Raw genomic sequence first — 16,916 nt, forward strand, 5'->3', positions numbered from 1 at the left:
GTCAGAAAGCTGGGTCTCCGTCGAAGGTCATGGGTCTTGCAGCAGGGCAATGACCTTTAAGCAGCAGGCCAGACAATGCAGCAGGACACACTTTAAAAAGCACGCAGGAATGGTTCAAGACAAAACTATAGAGTGTTCTGAAGTGGCCAGCAATGAGTCCAGATATAAATCACATTGAACACCTGTGGGGAGATCTGAAAACAGTTGTTGGGAGAAGTCACCCTTCAAATCTGGGAGAACTGGAGCAGTTTGCATAAGAAGAGTGGGCCAAACTGCCAGTAGAGAGGTGTAGGAAGCTAATTCATGGCCACAGGAAGCGCTTGACAGCAGTCATTTTGTCCAAAGGCTGTGCTCCAAAATATTAAGTCCAGGGTGTCAATAATTTTGTCAATGCCATTTCTTTTTATTTTCTGATTTAAAAGGATATATTCTGAATTTAAAAAAAGAAACTCAAAAGTTCTGAATCAAAAACAAAGCTTCTGTAATATTAACAGTGAAATAAAGAATTGTGGAGATGAAATACTTTGGCAGTTTCAACTTATTTTTCGAGAAAATTGTGAGTTATTTGAAAAAAGTGCAAGGGTGCCAATATTTTTGGCCACGACTGTATATACAGACTTGGCATTTGATATGGAATATTTTTTTTTTCTTGACTTGGGTTTACTTTCTTAACTCAGTATATTGTTGCGGATATGAGGATTGCATCTTTTTTGATTGTGTTGTATTGTATTGGAAATGGTGATGAACATTGTTGGATATGGCCCCTCCTGCCTCCGGAGTTGTGTAAAGGTAAAAAGGGCGTCTCGGTAATTAGTCCATAAAGCATCCACGTCAGCCAATCATAGAATACCCCTGTTCGATAGCTTATATCTTATTATGTGTCTTAGGGTAAGGCTGTGTCTCCCATTAACTTAAATACTCCATTGTACCAAGTGACATAAGAATAGGTCCCCTTTCAGTTCATTTCGATGGCCAACTGCATTTTGGGCGGTTTTCTCTTCAACCACCATTGGCCACGAGGCAGGGTTGGGGAAGAAAGGCGGGTCCCCACCTCGTCAGAGAGGGGAGGAGTGAGCCAGCCCCACTCGACCAACCATGAACAAGGGGTTTGGCTTGAGAGGGCGGAGAGAGAACGTTTGGGGGAGGTTCGCAAAGGTTGAGGGGCGGGGCCTATATAACCCACGGCGGGGCGTTCCCCGAGGAGATGGACTTTGAGTTGAGACAAGGAGGGAGGAAAAAGAGCTGGGTCGTCAGAGCAAGAGCGCGTAATGAGGAGAGAACCCGTCACGACAGACCCCCCCACCAGCGCGTCGGCTCCACCAAGCAGCTCCGACCCGTGATCCCGCGCACACGACAGGCCCGGTGGCATCAGCAGCCATCGAGGTCCAGCCCGACGTCCCGTGCGGGATCAAGCTCCAGCCAGCTCCGTGCCGTCCTCCCCCCTCCAGCCACACACCTCCTTCCAGCAATCCACTCTGCAATTCCCCACGTGAGTCAGTGTCTTTGTTTGTTCTGTCCTGGGAATAAGTTAAGTCTGTATAAGCTAATAATTTTCACTGTGTCACCTGCGTCTCATGTCGCTGTAAATAATCGTGACTGCTCCTTTTTGCTTGTGTGTAAATAATAATAAACCCAGTTACTCTTCTGTACGTCTTCTTCCTCTTTGCATTCGGTCGCTTTAGAGTTTTCCAGATTGGGCAGCTGCGGTGCGATACGGCCAACGTTTGGGTTGAATCGGGTTTTAGTCGGGGAATAACTGTTCGGTCGCGGAGCCTCCGCTCGGCAAATATAACATCTTTAACCGCGTCCGTAACAATATCAATCTGGTAGGTTTATTTTACACTTTGGTGATTTATTTGTTAAAAGAACCACGTCACTGTCTGTCGCAACAAGAAGTCAACAACAGGATTATATCACAGGTGGCGGGGCAAAATGTACGGACAGCCGACAGGTGCATTTGATGATTGGCTTCACAGTCGGGTATACAAGGGTTGTTGTGTTCTGTATTAGTGGAAAACAACTGCTGCCCGTCTGCAAAAGTTATTGCCGCTTCCTCTGGAGATGGTCCGTCAACTCGACAATGCTGTTTGTCATTGAGTGGTGGCTTTACGAAATTACGGCATGAAACAGCCTGCTTTTGCTCGGCAGTATGGCATCACTCAAGGTCAGTGGTCAAAGATCCTGAAACGAAATGCTCAGAGGGGTGTCCCTACTCCAATACCGAGGCCAGGACGTCCCCACAGAACCACAAGGAGGGATGACCGCCAGCTGCACCGGTTAGTCCGCAATGGCCGTACCAAGTCAGCTAATCGGCTTAGGGCTGAGTGGCAGCAACTGACAATTGTGCCTGTATCCAGAAGGCTAGTCAACCAACGACTGGTTCAAGCAGGCTATCGTGCCAGGCGTCCCCTGAGAAAGCCACGCCTGACCAGACAACACCGCCAGCGCCGATTGCAGTGGGTCAGAGAGCACCGTCAATGGCAGCCAGGACACTGGAATCACGTGATCTTCAGTGACGAGTCTAGATTTCTGGACTATCGTCAAGATGGCCTCGTCCGAGTGCGCAGACAAGTGCATGAAACCTACAACAAAGATTGTATAGTGCCAAGAGTCCAAGCTGGAGGTGGTGGGGTGACCGTTTGGGTTGCTGTTCATGCAGGGGGCAAAACTGACCTGGTTGTTCTGAATGGAAACCTGAACCAGTTCAAGTACAGGGCCATTCTGGAAGAAACATTGCTTCCATTTGCTCGTGCAGCCTTTCGAGGAAACCTTTTTTTTTTTTTTTTTTTTTTTGTATACAAGATCGAGGCTCGTGAAAGAGCGAACATTAATCACACAGAAAGACAAACAGACACACAAAACAAATAACATCGGGAGCGGTAGACAAGATGGGGAGAGAGGGGGAAGGACACAAACACAACATTTGAGAGCAGGGACCGAGAGACATGGAGACATCGAGAGAACTGTTGGAGGGAGAGGGCTTTGGGGGAGAGGCATGGGAAGGGGGGGGGGGGTGGGAGAGGTATAAAACATATGGACACTGCCAGGACTTCCAGGAAATAAGTTGGAATTTCAAACAAGGTGGATCTGGGGTGAATTAGTGGGGGTAGAAAAGATCAAGGTTTTGGATGGGGGAAGATAAGAGAACTTTGTCTTCCAAGATGACAATGCACGGCCTCATCGTGCTCGCATGATCCAACACTTTCCTGCTGACCGTGGTGTAGAGCATATGGAGTGGCCTGCCATGTCCCCGGATATGAATCCGATAGAGAACTTTTGGGCAGAATTAACGCGTCAAATCGACCACTTGGACAAGCAGCCGACCTTTGTGCATGAATTGCAGCAGGCTATTGTCACTGCATGGCACGCGATTCCTGTCCAAACCTTGGCAAATCTCGTGAACAGCATGCCTCAACGTGTACGTGCTCTCCTGAATGCTCGTGGGGGTTACACGAAGTACTGAACTGTAATTTTACTGTCCGTAATCCCAGTCATAATTTAGCTTTTGTTTTTGTTGAAATTTTTTTTGGCTAATGTGCAAAATAAAGAGATACTTCTGGAAAACGTACAGAAGTTTAACACAGTACTGTCCATGAATTGAGTTCGATATCAGTTTACATCACTTTCAAGGATCAATTTATTTGTTTCGAAATGTCAAATGTGGTTTTTGTTTCTTTTAAAGGTCACATTAACAAAATCTACAATAATTTCAACATAATTCCAATGAACTTTTGGTTCTAAGACATCTTGAAAAGTAAGTTCACCCCCACAAAAAAAATTCCATATTAATTGCCAAGTCTGTATATACATATATACATACATACATACATACATATATATATATATATATATATATATATATATATATATATATATATATATATATATATGTATTGTTACGGTTTTTAGAACCTTCACTAGTAAATTTTAGTAAATGTTTCCCTTATAAATGATCCCCTGTAAATATCCCCATTAATTGGCTTTATTAAAGATCGCACCCTAGTTAGTCCATGTACAACACGTAGAGAACCATAGGACCTCTCTGTAGTTATTTCATTATTATGTGTTTCAGTTAAGGATCTGTTCCCAATAGTTGAATCTGCGTTGCATTAATCAAATAAGATAGGCCCCTTTCAATTTTCCCAATCATCTCTCCCGCTCGTCAAAGTGCAGTAACAGTAGGATAGCGTTCGCTGCCGTTTGCCTTGGGCTGTTTGCTGGCACCAAGCCGCCGTTACGCATGCAGTCTCAAGCCAAGGAAAAAGGGGGCGGAACCACAAGAACAAGGTGTGGCACGTGAACTCATCATCAGAGGTGGAGCCAGCGAGCCCTTGCCAGCCAACCAGCGCCGAGGTGAGCCGACCGGTAGGCGTGTCATCGGAGCCGGCGGCTTGATACAACAACGGACAATAAAAGCGGCCGCGAGGGACTGCTTCAACAGATGAGGTGAGAAGGAGATCAGATGAGGTGAGAAGGAGTTCGGGTCGATGAGCTGGAGCGGAGCTGGGAGTGCGCCACGGACTGCTTTTGGTACGAGCTGCGCCACGAACTGCTGATGGTAACGGACTGCGCAGGGGACCGTTGATGATACGAACCTTGTTCGAGAGAGAGAGAGAGAGAGAGAGAGAGAGAGAGAGAGAGAGCGTTGGCATGAGCCACATATTACGTACGCCGTATCCCAGTTTCCCCGATATATGTAACGTCCGCTCGCGGTCCACCATACGCACTCGCTGCCTGCCAGGGTTTCCCGCCACGACGCGAGTCCACTCCTGGAGCCGGATCTCAACACCCTCCCATCTGCCTGGACCTTCTCCTCCTTCCAGCCATTCCTTCCTGCCATTCCCTGTCGTGTGAGTCTGTTTGTTTGTCCGGGGTTGTAATATAAGACTGTTTTAAGGTTGCCCTGTGTATCTGCTTCTTCCTCTTCCTGTACAGTCCTACCTTTCGTTTCTTCTTTGGTTTTGGTTTTGTATATAATTAATAAATTACACCTGTTCCTTCTTATTCTTTGGGTTTTCCTCTCATCCGGTCGCTTTAGTCTTTTCCCTGATTGAATACCTGTGGCGCGATTTTGGCCAAACGCTCGGAGTCGGGTTAGTCCTTTGTTAATGGCTCGAGCTGCGGATTGCTAAACCGCTCGGCAATCTTCCATCTTATCCGCGGTTTGAGCAGGGACTCATTTCCCTGCTTTGCGGAGAGATTGGTGAAGGTATTTGGGAAATCCTTGACCAATCACCCTGGCCAATCTCATCCCGCAAAGGAGCGAGATAGTTCCAGGACTCGGACGGCCAGCTTAAAAGACGAGGGGATTAAACCACCCTCGGTAAGGGGAGTGCCGAAACCGAGATCCGTAACAGTATGTATATATGTATGTATATAAAATGTATGTATGTCTATGTATGTATATGTATATGTATATGTATATGTATATGTATGTATATGTATATGTATGTATATGTATCATTTAGTGCTCCAACCTAATGAGCAAACGCCGTGACATCACCATCACATGTGTCCGCCTTGCCTGCCAAGCTCCAGAGAAGCCATCTCGCAGTGCGTCATTTGTTATAATGTTAATTCAGATGCTGTCACAAGTGTATGCACTACTCAGTTACCGACCTGGTTTCGCCAGTTTTTCGCGCAGTGAGTCTTCCATACACTTGTAACTCTGAAAACCTTTGTCCATATTTTATTTTATTTTATTATTCCTTTGTCTATCTACCGGAAATTGTTCAGTCACAAGTGTATGGAAGACACACTGCGTTGCCCTGATGAAGCCCCAATAGGGGCAAAACCAGGTCGGTAACTGTGAGTATAACTTGTAACTCGGGGACTCGGTAACTTGGGGACGACTAAGAAGACCTTTGTTGGTCGAAAGCTTGTCGAAAATTAAAGATCGACGTCCTGAAGCTACGTCCGCGTCTGATTTAATCTCCCGATTATTTATTTAATGCAAATGAGACGCCCTGCTCGTACTGTGGTTTCTACTATTTCTCACAGTTATATATATATATATATATATATATATATATATATATATATATATATATATATATATATATATATATATATATATATATTTATGAGACAGCGAACTCTTTTTCCAACTTTCCTCACCTGGACATTAATTGATTATTTTAAACTTGTAACTCCTAGCGATTCCTTCACTTGAACAAAAGGACAAACATACCAATGCTGCTTGTTAAAAAAAAATCTACGAAAATGTTTAAATACAAAATTCCCCTCTATTTATATTTTATACCAATAAACACAATATGTGCCATAACAACCCATCAACAACCCATTAATAAGTCCAAAACTAAGAAAACGACGATACAAACCGTTAGTTTTTACAACATTCAGAAAGTTGGAGAGTAGGTAAAGCAACAAGTTTTTTCATTTGAAAGTACATGATGTAAAGTTAATGCGTTATAATCACAACTAGTAAAATGAACCAACGACACAGGCATGCTCACCATTCTGAGTCGTCACCACCAGTTTCACGCACGAACTCCTTGTAGATATTATTAATGGGAAGCTAGAAACAAACAAACCAGGGAGACACTTTCCAAGCCCTTATGAAATAAGAAACCGGAGCACCTGCTTAGTTCAATGTATTAATGCGCAATTCACAAAAAATTTGCATCAGTCGCAAACAAAGCGAACAAATACATTGGCCACCTATCTTAGCAGTTCAATCAATCACTGATCAGGTTCATCAGTTTAATATGCGTAGATTCCAAGAGAAGCTTGCAGGTACACAAGTCGGTGGAGAAACAATATCCTTGAGGATTATATCTTTGTGGCGCACTAACACAGAGGCATGCAAGACCCAGAGCGACCGAGGCAAGGTCCGTATTGGCTGGTGTGCACCTGCAATGCGTCATCTCCGTTAGGCCCACCGATTAACCCCCTCCCCTTTACACTTGTGGTGTACCTGTCCAGGTAACGGAACTCCACGGCTCCCAGCGCAACGCGTTCCCACGGCTCTCTCGATCCTCCACCTGGCAATTTACTATTTCTGGAACGAGAACAAGAACACACTTCCCTCATCCACATTATTCCCTTTTTTCTTTATCCTTCCTTTGTTCTAATTTATATAGCTGCCACCAAATTTATACATGCCATCAATACCTGCCACCAAATTAATACCTGCCACCAAATTTATACCTGCCATCAATACCTGCCACCAAATTTATACCTGCCACCAAATTAATACCTGCCACCAAATTTATACCTGCCATCAATACCTGCCACCAAATTTATACCTGCCACCAAATTAATACTTGCCACCAAATTTATACCTGCCACCAAATTAATACCTGCCACCAAATTAATACCTGCCACCAAATTTATACCTGGCATCAATACCTGCCACCAAATTTATACCTGCCACCAAATTTATACCTGCCATCAATACCTGCCACCAAATTAATACCTGCCACCAAATTTATACCTGCCATCAATACCTGCCACCAAATTCAAACCTGCCATCAATACCTGCCACCAAATTTATACCTGCCATCATTACCTGCCACCAAATGAATACCTGCCACCAAATTTATACCTGCCATCAATACCTGCCACCAAATTAATACCTGCCACTAAATTAATACCTGCCACCAAATTTATACCTGCCACCAAATTAATACCTGCCACCAAATTAATACCTGCCACCAAATGTATACCTGCCATCAATACCTGCCACCAAATTTATACCTGCCACCAAATTTATACCTGCCATCAATACCTGCCACCAAATTAATACCTGCCACCAAATTTATACCTGCCATCAATACCTGCCACCAAATTTATACCTGCCATCAATACCTGCCACCAAATTAATACATGCCACCAAATTTATACCTGCCATCAATACCTGCCACCAAATTTATACCTGCCATCAATACCTGCCACCAAATTCATACCTGCCACCTGCCTCTTGGACATTGCACCATTATACCTTCCATCAAAAGATCTCCGAACGTGGGAAACCACAGTTGGTCACCTGACATTGCTGGTGTGAGTGATAATTTGCTTTTTTGTGGCCAACAAATCGCAACCTGGTGCAGGTATGTGTTCAAGGCAATGAAAACGCACCACACCTGTCAATGTAAGAGTAATGGCTCTAATTACGTAAAGACTTCGTTCATCGGGCTAAATACGCCATCATGGGTTTCTTTTGTAGGAATACTCCAATGAATCCGTGCGATGAACGCGCCACGCCATGCTTTCAGTTGTCTTGTACGTGATTGATTGAGATAACGAAGGAGGTCACGTGTTTCTAATCCTTTCGAATTCCACGTGACATACAATGGAGTGTTGGTGAACAACGAGCCATCCACACCGGTCCAGGGTTCAAGGGATGGTCTAATCCTTAATGTGTCTCTTTCAGCGTGGGATGTTTAATCCCAAATCCGTATTCATCACTCAAACCTCCAAAGAGGAAACATGATCATTAAATAAGTGCATCTCTAAGCCTGTGTGTGAAACAGCATTGAAGACAACATCAAACGTTTTCTAACTGCTGTAGTCGTGGAATCTCATGGGGCTGCCATGTTAGTTGTATATATGGAAAACTTCCTAATCAGGAAGAGTGGTCATATATATGTGTATATACGTATGTGTATATATATATATGTACACACACACAAACACACACACATATATATACACATAATCAATACATATATGTATTGATTGGCGAGATCTTGGAGACGGCGGCAGGGATTTTCGAAGCTCCACACGGTCTCCACGTTTTTCGAAGTTAAGTCTGTTCACAATTGTATTTTGTCGAAACTGTATTTATCTTTCGGTGTGTGAAGTTATTGTGTGCAACTTTGATTGTTTCTCGGTGTTTATCTTTCATAAATTGATCGTCTGTTTGCCGTGTCGCGAGCAAGGCCTTGTACAGTGTGCACTGTACAACCTTGAGGCTTTGTTTTTCTCTCAGTGGTCCGTCGTTTGTGATCCAATAACTTTCGTTCTCTGTATTCCCAGTCTTTTCACCCATAGCCTACTTCCTTGTGTAAATCTCAACTCAAAAAAAAAAAAAAAAAAACATTTCCTTCTCTGTTCTCATTCGTTTATTCATTCTTATTCGTTCGTTCGTTCTTCGACCACGTGTTTCTCCCCCATTTCCCCAGATAGTTTTCACTCATTAACCTTCAATGTTTACACTTTCCCCTCAAGTTATGTATTCCGTCATATTTTATAACACCTTTTTCTTCTTCTTCTTTAAAAGGCTGCTTTCGACTTGCTCACCAAATCAATTCATCCCAAAAAAAATATCCATCTCCTATAGTGCCTTTGTTCTACATTCCCTAAACTCTCCTGCACTCCATCCTCCATCCAGCGTCCTTAAACGTATTTTTAACTCGAAGGTCACAAGAAACTCATTTTGCAATAAATGTTCGTTTCCCATAAATCGTACACTTTCAAAAATCCAATCTCACCCCTCCCCTCCAAATCTTCCCCATAACCCCTCCCCTCCAAATCTTCCCCATCACCCCTCCCCTCCAAATCTTCCCCATCACCCATCCCTTTCAAATCTCCCCCCTTGCCCCCTCCCTCCTAAACTACCCCCTCACCCCTCCCCGCCAAGACGCCCCCTCGCCCCTCCCCTCCTAGAATCCTGCCTCACCCCTCCCCTCCAAATCTCCCCCATATCCCATCCCTTTCAAATCCCTCCCCTTGTCCCTTCCCTCCCAAACTCCCCCCTCACCCCTCCCCTTCAAATCTCCCCACCCTCATTGCTTCTCAATTTCCCCCCGCTCACTCCCCCTCCTCAAAGCGTCCTCCCCGCTTCTTCCCCCTTCAAACTCTCACCTCCAGCTCCCCCAACCTTCTGCCTCGCTCTTCCCCCTCCTCAAATAACACCTCATTGTGGCTCACCCAATCACCATCAAACCTTTTGTCCGCCCCATCCTTCCCTTTCTCCGAGCTATTCTGAAATCTCTGACACACCTTCAACAGCTCTCCCTACCTCTTCCACCTCTTCCACATCTTACCCTACCCCTCCTCCCCCCTGTTCTGTATCTGATGCTCCCCCTTCCTCTTCATTAACGGTATGGACCTCAAACATCCGGGGCCTTCGTCCAAACTTAACCGATCTCTCCATACAGGTTGCTTCTGTCAAACCAGACGTGATCTGCTTAACAGAAACTTTCCTCCTTTATGATGTCTCTGATTCCATAGTATCTCTCCCGGGCTACTCCCTCCTCCGGTATGATAGACCTGAGCCTCGTCCTGGAGGCGGGGTTGCTATCTTTATCAAAAACTCTCTTCCTCACTCGCCCTGCACTGCACTCTCTCCACCTCACCCCCAGGAATACCTCTGGCTACGGCTTCCCCTTCGCTCCCACCTCTTGTTCATATGTGTGTTGTACCGTCCACCAAACAGTGATGACTCCATCTACATCTCGCTGTCTGATGATATGGACCAACTTCTATCTACTCATCCCAACTCTCTCTTCCTCATATGTGGTGATTTCAACTGTCATCATGCCAGTTGGCTGGGTGTGGGTACCTCTCTCACCAGCCATGGCTCCTCAGCAAAGGACTTCTGCGACTCACTGGGACTGACACAATCTGTCAATTTCCCGACCCGGATCTCAGTCAACGGAACATCTTCTCTTCTGGACTTGGTTATGACTAACTTCCCTGAAAATGTCTGCTGCTCTTCTTCTGCTCCGATCGGAACATCTGATCATGTCCTTGTTAAAGTGGACATCTCTCTGACCATCCTCAGGGAGCCTGCTCAGCGTCGACGAGTCTGGCATTTCACTCAGGCCAACTGGCACGGTCTTCAAGCAGCCATCAATCATCTGGACTGGTCTCCCATCTCTACCACCTCTGACATCAACTCATCCTGGGAATTCTTCCAAAGTAAATTGCTCTCTCTCATGCACAGATTTATCCCATCTCGTCTTCAGTTGTCATACCCTTCCTCCCGTCCATGGTACACGGAATCTTGTGGTGAGGCTGTTGCCCAGAAACAACTTGCCTTCGTCTCCTGGAAAGCAAATCCAACGGAAGGAAATCTCATTTCCTTTCACAAAGCCCGAAACAAGTGTGTGTCCACCCTCAGGAGAGCCAGGAAACAATATCTCTCCGTTCTCAAGACCGAACTCTCTTATCTGTCTCCCTCTTCCAAATCCTGGTGGCGTCTGGTCAAATCCGTTTCTGGTGTTTGTTCCCCCTCCATCCCCTCCCTTACCTCAAACGGCTACACAGCTGACTCCGCACGTGAAAAAGCTGAATGCCTCAACTCTGTGTTTGCCTCTAAATCTTGTGTCCCAAACCCATCCCTCTCTGTACCCACCATACCCAGTCGTACCCTGCTGCTCCTGGACTCCGTGTCCTTTCCTCCTGACAAGGTGGAAAAGTTTCTGTCAACCCTCGACTCTGATTCTGCAACTGGACCCGACGGCATCAGCCCACGGGTCCTAAAATCCTGCTCTGCTGCTCTATCTCACCCTCTCTCTGTTCTCTTCACCCTCTCTTTTGCTCAAGGTCAACTGCCATCTGCTTGGAAATCAGCCAACATCACCGCTTTGCACAAAAAAGGTGCAAAAACAGATCCTAGCAACTACAGACCAATCAGCCTTCTCCCAATTATCAGCAAAGTCATGGAATCCATCATTGCTTCTGATATGAAATCTTTCCTCTTCTCCAATGGCTTGATCTCTGATCATCAATTTGGTTTCAGACCAGGTCACTCTACTCTGGACATGCTGCTTCTGCTGTCTCAACAATGGATGGAGGTCCTCAATGCCAAACAGGAAATTAGAGCTGTCTCCCTCGACATATCACGTGCCTTCGACACGGTCTGGCACCCCGCTCTGCTCACCAAACTCTCCTCCTTTGGTATCCATGGAAATCTCCACGCATGGCTGGCGGACTTCCTCTCTCGTCGTCGTCAACGTGTGGCCCTGAATGGGTTTCTCTCATCTCCTCTTCCTGTTCAGGCTGGAGTTCCCCAAGGCAGTGTTCTGGGCCCCGTGCTTTTTCTGGTCTTCATCAATGATCTCTCTGACTCTCTCGAAAATCCTCTCTATCTCTTTGCTGATGACTCCACTCTCTGCCGCTCCATTCCTCTTCCCTCAGATCGGCAGTCTGCTGCCTCCTCACTCTCTGAAGACCTGGACAAAATCACAGACTGGTCAAACAAGTGGAACATGTCTTTCAATCCTGACAAATCTCACACTCTTACTATGTCTCTCCGAAAAGATCGACTGGACAACCCTCCCATCTACTTTCTCAACAATCCTCTCCAAGAAGTTCTGTCGCTCAAGATTTTGGGTCTCACTATCTGCCATGATCTTTCTTGGGAAAACCACATTTCCAAGCTGGCCTCCAAAGCCAGTCGCCGACTGGGCATCCTCCGTCGTGCGAAGTCCTTCCTCGGCACACCTGAGCTCCTCACCACATACAAGGCTTTCATCCGCAGCTCAATGGAATACTGTTCTCCCCTATGGGCCGGTGCTCCTGCCTCACACCTAGCTCGGCTTCACGCTGTTGAAACCAAAGCTTTCAGAATTATTGGAATCTCCCGCGATGAAGCTATCTCTGAGGGCCTTTCACTCACTCACCGCAGGCAGGTAGGTGGTCTTTCTGTCTTCTACCGACTCCTCTCCGGCCTTGCACCCCCAGCTCTCTCTGTGCTCTGTCCCCCAAATATTCCTACAGGTCGCACAAGATCTGCCAGCAACCCTCTGATGGTTAAACTGCCGAAATCTCGGCTCTCCGCTCACCTTCACTCTTTCATTCCTCTTTTCTCCCGCCTCTGGAACAAACTCCCTCACTCCCTTCAATCCCACTCCTCCCTCCAGGTCTTTAAAACAGCTGTTCACCACCATCTCTTATCTTCCCCCATCCAAAACCTTGATCTTTTCTACCCCTGCTAATTCACCCCAGATCCACCTTGTTTGAAATTACAACTTCTTTCCTGGAAGTCCTGGCAGTGTCCATATGTTTTATACCTCTCCCACTGCCCCCTTCCCACGCCCCTCCCCCCCCCAAAGCCCTCGCCCTCTCTCAGATCTCTCGATGTCTCCATGTCTCTCGGTCCCTGCTCTCAAATGTTGTGTTTGTGTCCTTCCCCCTCTCTCCCCATCTTGTCTACCGCTCCCTATGTTATATGTTTTATGTGTCGGTTTGTCTTTCTGTGTGATTAATGTTCGCTCTTTCACGAGCCTCGATATTGTATACAAAAAAAAAAAAAATAAAAAAAAAAAAAAAATAAAATAATATATATATATATTTTTTGTCGCGTCTACCCTGTAGTGAAGACCTCAGGGAGACAGATGGCCAAAACGAGCTTTACCTCCGAGGCGTATACCCCAAAATATGGCGGTGTTATCTCTTTAAGGCGCATGAGGGAAACAGATGTCCTTAGGTCTTATTTGAATGGACGGACGCAACGATGGTTTATCCAAAACCACGAACTGGGACAAGAACTTGAAAATCCAACAAATAAGGATTTAATGAAAATAATGTAGGCAATAAAGAAATGAACGGTGTGGTAAAAACTATAATTCTTAAATTAGGGACCCTCCATCAGACACAAATACAGACACAGGGAGAAAGAAATGAAATAAAGTGTGGTGTGGTGCGTTGGGCAGTACTCCCTGGCATCCTCAAACAGCCCTCGAACCCTGATGGTCGTCGAATGGGTCCGAGGCCCTGCGCGGGAAAACGCCCGAAGTCGCGCCGCAGCCAGCCGGTCAGCCGAAATCCCTCCTCCAATGGCCCAGGGGGAGAGAGAACAATGGCGTGACTGCTTGCACCAAAGGCCCAGTAGTCTATTTGCAGCCTCTATCATTTCTATTGTGAACCTAGAAATGTTTTATAGTATAAGGTTTTTTGATGGATTTGTCATCCCATGGGGTTAATAAAGTATTTCAGCTTGGTTGTCCTCCGGACAACCTCGGGGAAATTTTTTTATATGCTAATTAAGGCGACCATTACCGGAAATCCTATTTTCTTCAATATCTCCAATACTATCCATGAAATGTTCATGAAAATGGTGTCTATACCTATGTTTTCAGGGTCAAGGATTAAGGTAAACATATGAAATAGTGTGTATTTACATGTATTGTTATGATACCTACACAAGATACATTGATCATGTAAATATCCATATGATTACGTGCTAACAATGCAAATTCCATTTGATTTTCTTAGTCAGATTTAAAGGAAAAGGTACACCAGGTCCCTGGCTTCAAAAACATTTATCAAAAGGTAAACATGCTTGTATTATGTATTCCATTTGATACTTATTTTGTTACCAAACAAAACTTGACATGTATTTCTCAATATCAAGGTTTCTTAACGAATCAAATCGACTGATTCTCAGTATATCCACACTTATTAACCTCATGCAGAGAACATTTGCATTGATTTATAGTAGATTAAACATAATGAATTATTAAACTTGAGGTTTTGAAAGGCCAAGATATTCAATCTTCATCCACTTCTTGCTCCTCACTGTCCTCATCATTGCGATGATCAGGATCATTTGCTTGGGAATAAGGGTTCAAACACCCCTCACCACCCCCACATTTGCAGTAAATGGTGCAAGATAGTTGATTTTCGCAGCAGCTACAAGTTGCAGAGCTACAGAATTTGCCTTCTATCTTGCACCCACAGCTAAGGACATCAATTAGTCCTGGTGGAGCTGGAGGACCAATGTTATAGCTGGGAGATGGAATGCCATCCTTCACAGTCCATCCAAACTCACTAATATCTACCGTTGGTGGACATTGTTGGTCAGCTGCCTTCCACAAGATCATCTGAAGATGTGCCCGCAGCACATGTGTTTGTGTTTCATGTGTTTCATGTGTTTCACGACATCCATTGGGAGTTGACACTTGGAGGTCAAAGTTATCAAACCAACCAAATATTGGTCCAACTCTTCGGGTCACTCCCATTGCCTGATGAAGCAGAGTAGTGTTATCTCCCACAAATTTTGCCGCTGACTTGCGGAAACGTATGACCTCATCATATGACACAGTGAATCCATAGTCATGCAGGAGTTTAATCAACTCAGAACTGCCATATCTATGGTGCAGTTTTGCTGCAAGCCCAAGTGTAGTCTGATTTCTAGTACCTGTGATGTGGCTCTGTATAGCTTGAGCTAAACTGAGCGACTTCTGTGTTATCTTGCCATTTGAGACAAGTTCTGAAATCATATTTAGCAATGTTGCACTTAGTTTGTTTCAGTGTATTGTTGTATGTAAAGTCTCCAAGATCAAAGACAGCATTGTTATACTCTACTGATTCTGCTTCACATCTGACCTGTCTTACCACAGCATCTACACGTTCTTCATTAACTGAATCTACCTTTACCAATTTCAAAGACTTGCCAACTAAATCTCTGAATCCTACAACAGATGCACACCCCTCCAAATGCACCACAACAATATCATCCCCTAAAGTGGTCACTAATTTTGAGAACATTTGTTTACAAGATAATTCACCACCAAAACTGCAGTACATATCATACAGTTCAATGGATGTCCATGTACACAACTTTTGATTGTCATATAAGTGATTAATTACCATCTCCAGGGCATCATCATCATTTACTCTACACTGGCGTAGCAAGTTAGTGTGTTTGGGCATTATCATGAACAAATCATAGCATTTCTTGTGGTATTGTGCATCTGCAGCTGACAAATCTGTAAGGGCACCCTTGATGCGGATTTCAACCTGTCTACCCCATTCATCATTTCTCTGTTCACATGCATCTAGAAGTACATCTTTGAATGCTTGATATCCAGGGCGATCTTTGGTCTCACACTGGATAACTCGGTTCCATCGTTCTGGGTGTCTAGGGTCTATAGCTACACACTCCTCTACACATATTAAACAATGCTTTTGGAACTGAAATGTGGGAAGTTGTGACCTTCTGACTCTGGTACGAGGTTCTTCATTCACTGAAGAGGGGAAACCATCTCTTCTTTTCTTGGCCAAATACTTTGCGATGTTTTGCTTTGAGGTGTATGAACAATAACAGTTTTTATGACACTATGGTTGCACTATCTCCTGTTTCAAGTAACATCTCCAACTTCTGATGGATATCATCCCCCCTATCTTTACTGCTTTGGATTATTTTCTTGATTGCTGCAACCTTGAAGACTTGTAAGGATCCCTTCTCACAGCAGGATGGGAATATGCACCTTGAGCTGGCCATCTGTGAAAAAACAATACCATGCAAGACACCATCACCGCAAACTACAGCAAGATAGGTGCAGTTAACAAAGCAAGTGACTACTCTATCACACTAAAAACCTAAAACTATAAAGCAAGCCAGACAAGTGCAAAAGAGCAAATGACATACAAAGAATAAAATCTATAATTGATGTTATGGTTGAAAAATGTACCTCTACTGTTGTCCTCTTTCCACTGCAATTGGGTGCTCATTCATATCACATGCTTTACCTTGGCCATTGGGAGACATATATATCTTGTAATGGTGCAGTGGAAAAAGCACATCCCACAATCCATCTAAGAAAAAAGATTATATTATGCAAAGCACCATCACCAAACGTATGGTATAAAGTTTCAACAAACTAAGTGCATTAAATAAGGTGCAAAACAAAATATCAAATCAACATGCTATAATATATGTTTCATGACAATCATATCAAAATAATGATGAATCAGTGTTTATATTCATACAATTAAATTGATTAGGAATTGTTTGAGATGCTTGAACATAAATCTTAAATACTATGTGCTTTACCTCTACTGTGCTACAATGCCTATCATGATTGAGATTTTCTCCGATCAGAACTTGATTCTAACGGGTACTCGTACACTTGTGGCCTGTCAAAAGAAAACCCTACATTGATATAAAACAAGATTTACAACAAAGTGCATAATTTTGATCATTTCAAATGTACATGCAG

At 44.5% G+C, this 16,916-nt stretch overlaps 3 protein-coding genes across 4 annotated transcripts in view; all 3 read right to left on the bottom strand.

The window, feature by feature from the left end:
* Positions 1 to 6,604, bottom strand: part of LOC137437572 (neo-calmodulin) — a 29,290-nt gene extending 22,686 nt beyond the window's left edge. Inside the window, exon 1 of the mRNA XM_068132006.2 lies at positions 6,477 to 6,604. Within this exon, the coding sequence (XP_067988107.2) occupies positions 6,477 to 6,479 (3 nt within the window). The 5' untranslated portion in view covers positions 6,480 to 6,604. The remainder of the gene's footprint in view (positions 1 to 6,476) is intronic.
* The window catches only part of LOC137437582 (mRNA-decapping enzyme 1B), a 226,631-nt gene that overhangs the window by 191,502 nt on the left and 18,213 nt on the right, over positions 1 to 16,916 (bottom strand). The window lies entirely within an intron of this gene.
* LOC137437575 (peptidoglycan-recognition protein SC2-like) overlaps positions 14,080 to 16,916 on the bottom strand; it is a 66,285-nt gene continuing 63,448 nt past the window's right edge. Inside the window, exons 5-7 of one of the 2 annotated variants that reach the window (XR_013620958.1) lie at positions 16,739 to 16,833; positions 16,389 to 16,440; positions 14,080 to 16,198 (exon numbers count right to left, since the gene is read on the bottom strand). The gene's annotated coding sequence lies outside the window, so the exon portion shown is untranslated. Of the gene's footprint in view, positions 16,199 to 16,388; positions 16,513 to 16,738; positions 16,834 to 16,916 lie in introns of both variants that reach the window. The other variant, XR_013620957.1, reaches the window with a different exon arrangement.

This window comes from Myxine glutinosa, chromosome 12 (genome assembly GCF_964187855.1).
Source record: "Myxine glutinosa chromosome 12, kmMyxGlut1.1, whole genome shotgun sequence".
NCBI lineage: Eukaryota > Metazoa > Chordata > Myxini > Myxiniformes > Myxinidae > Myxine > Myxine glutinosa.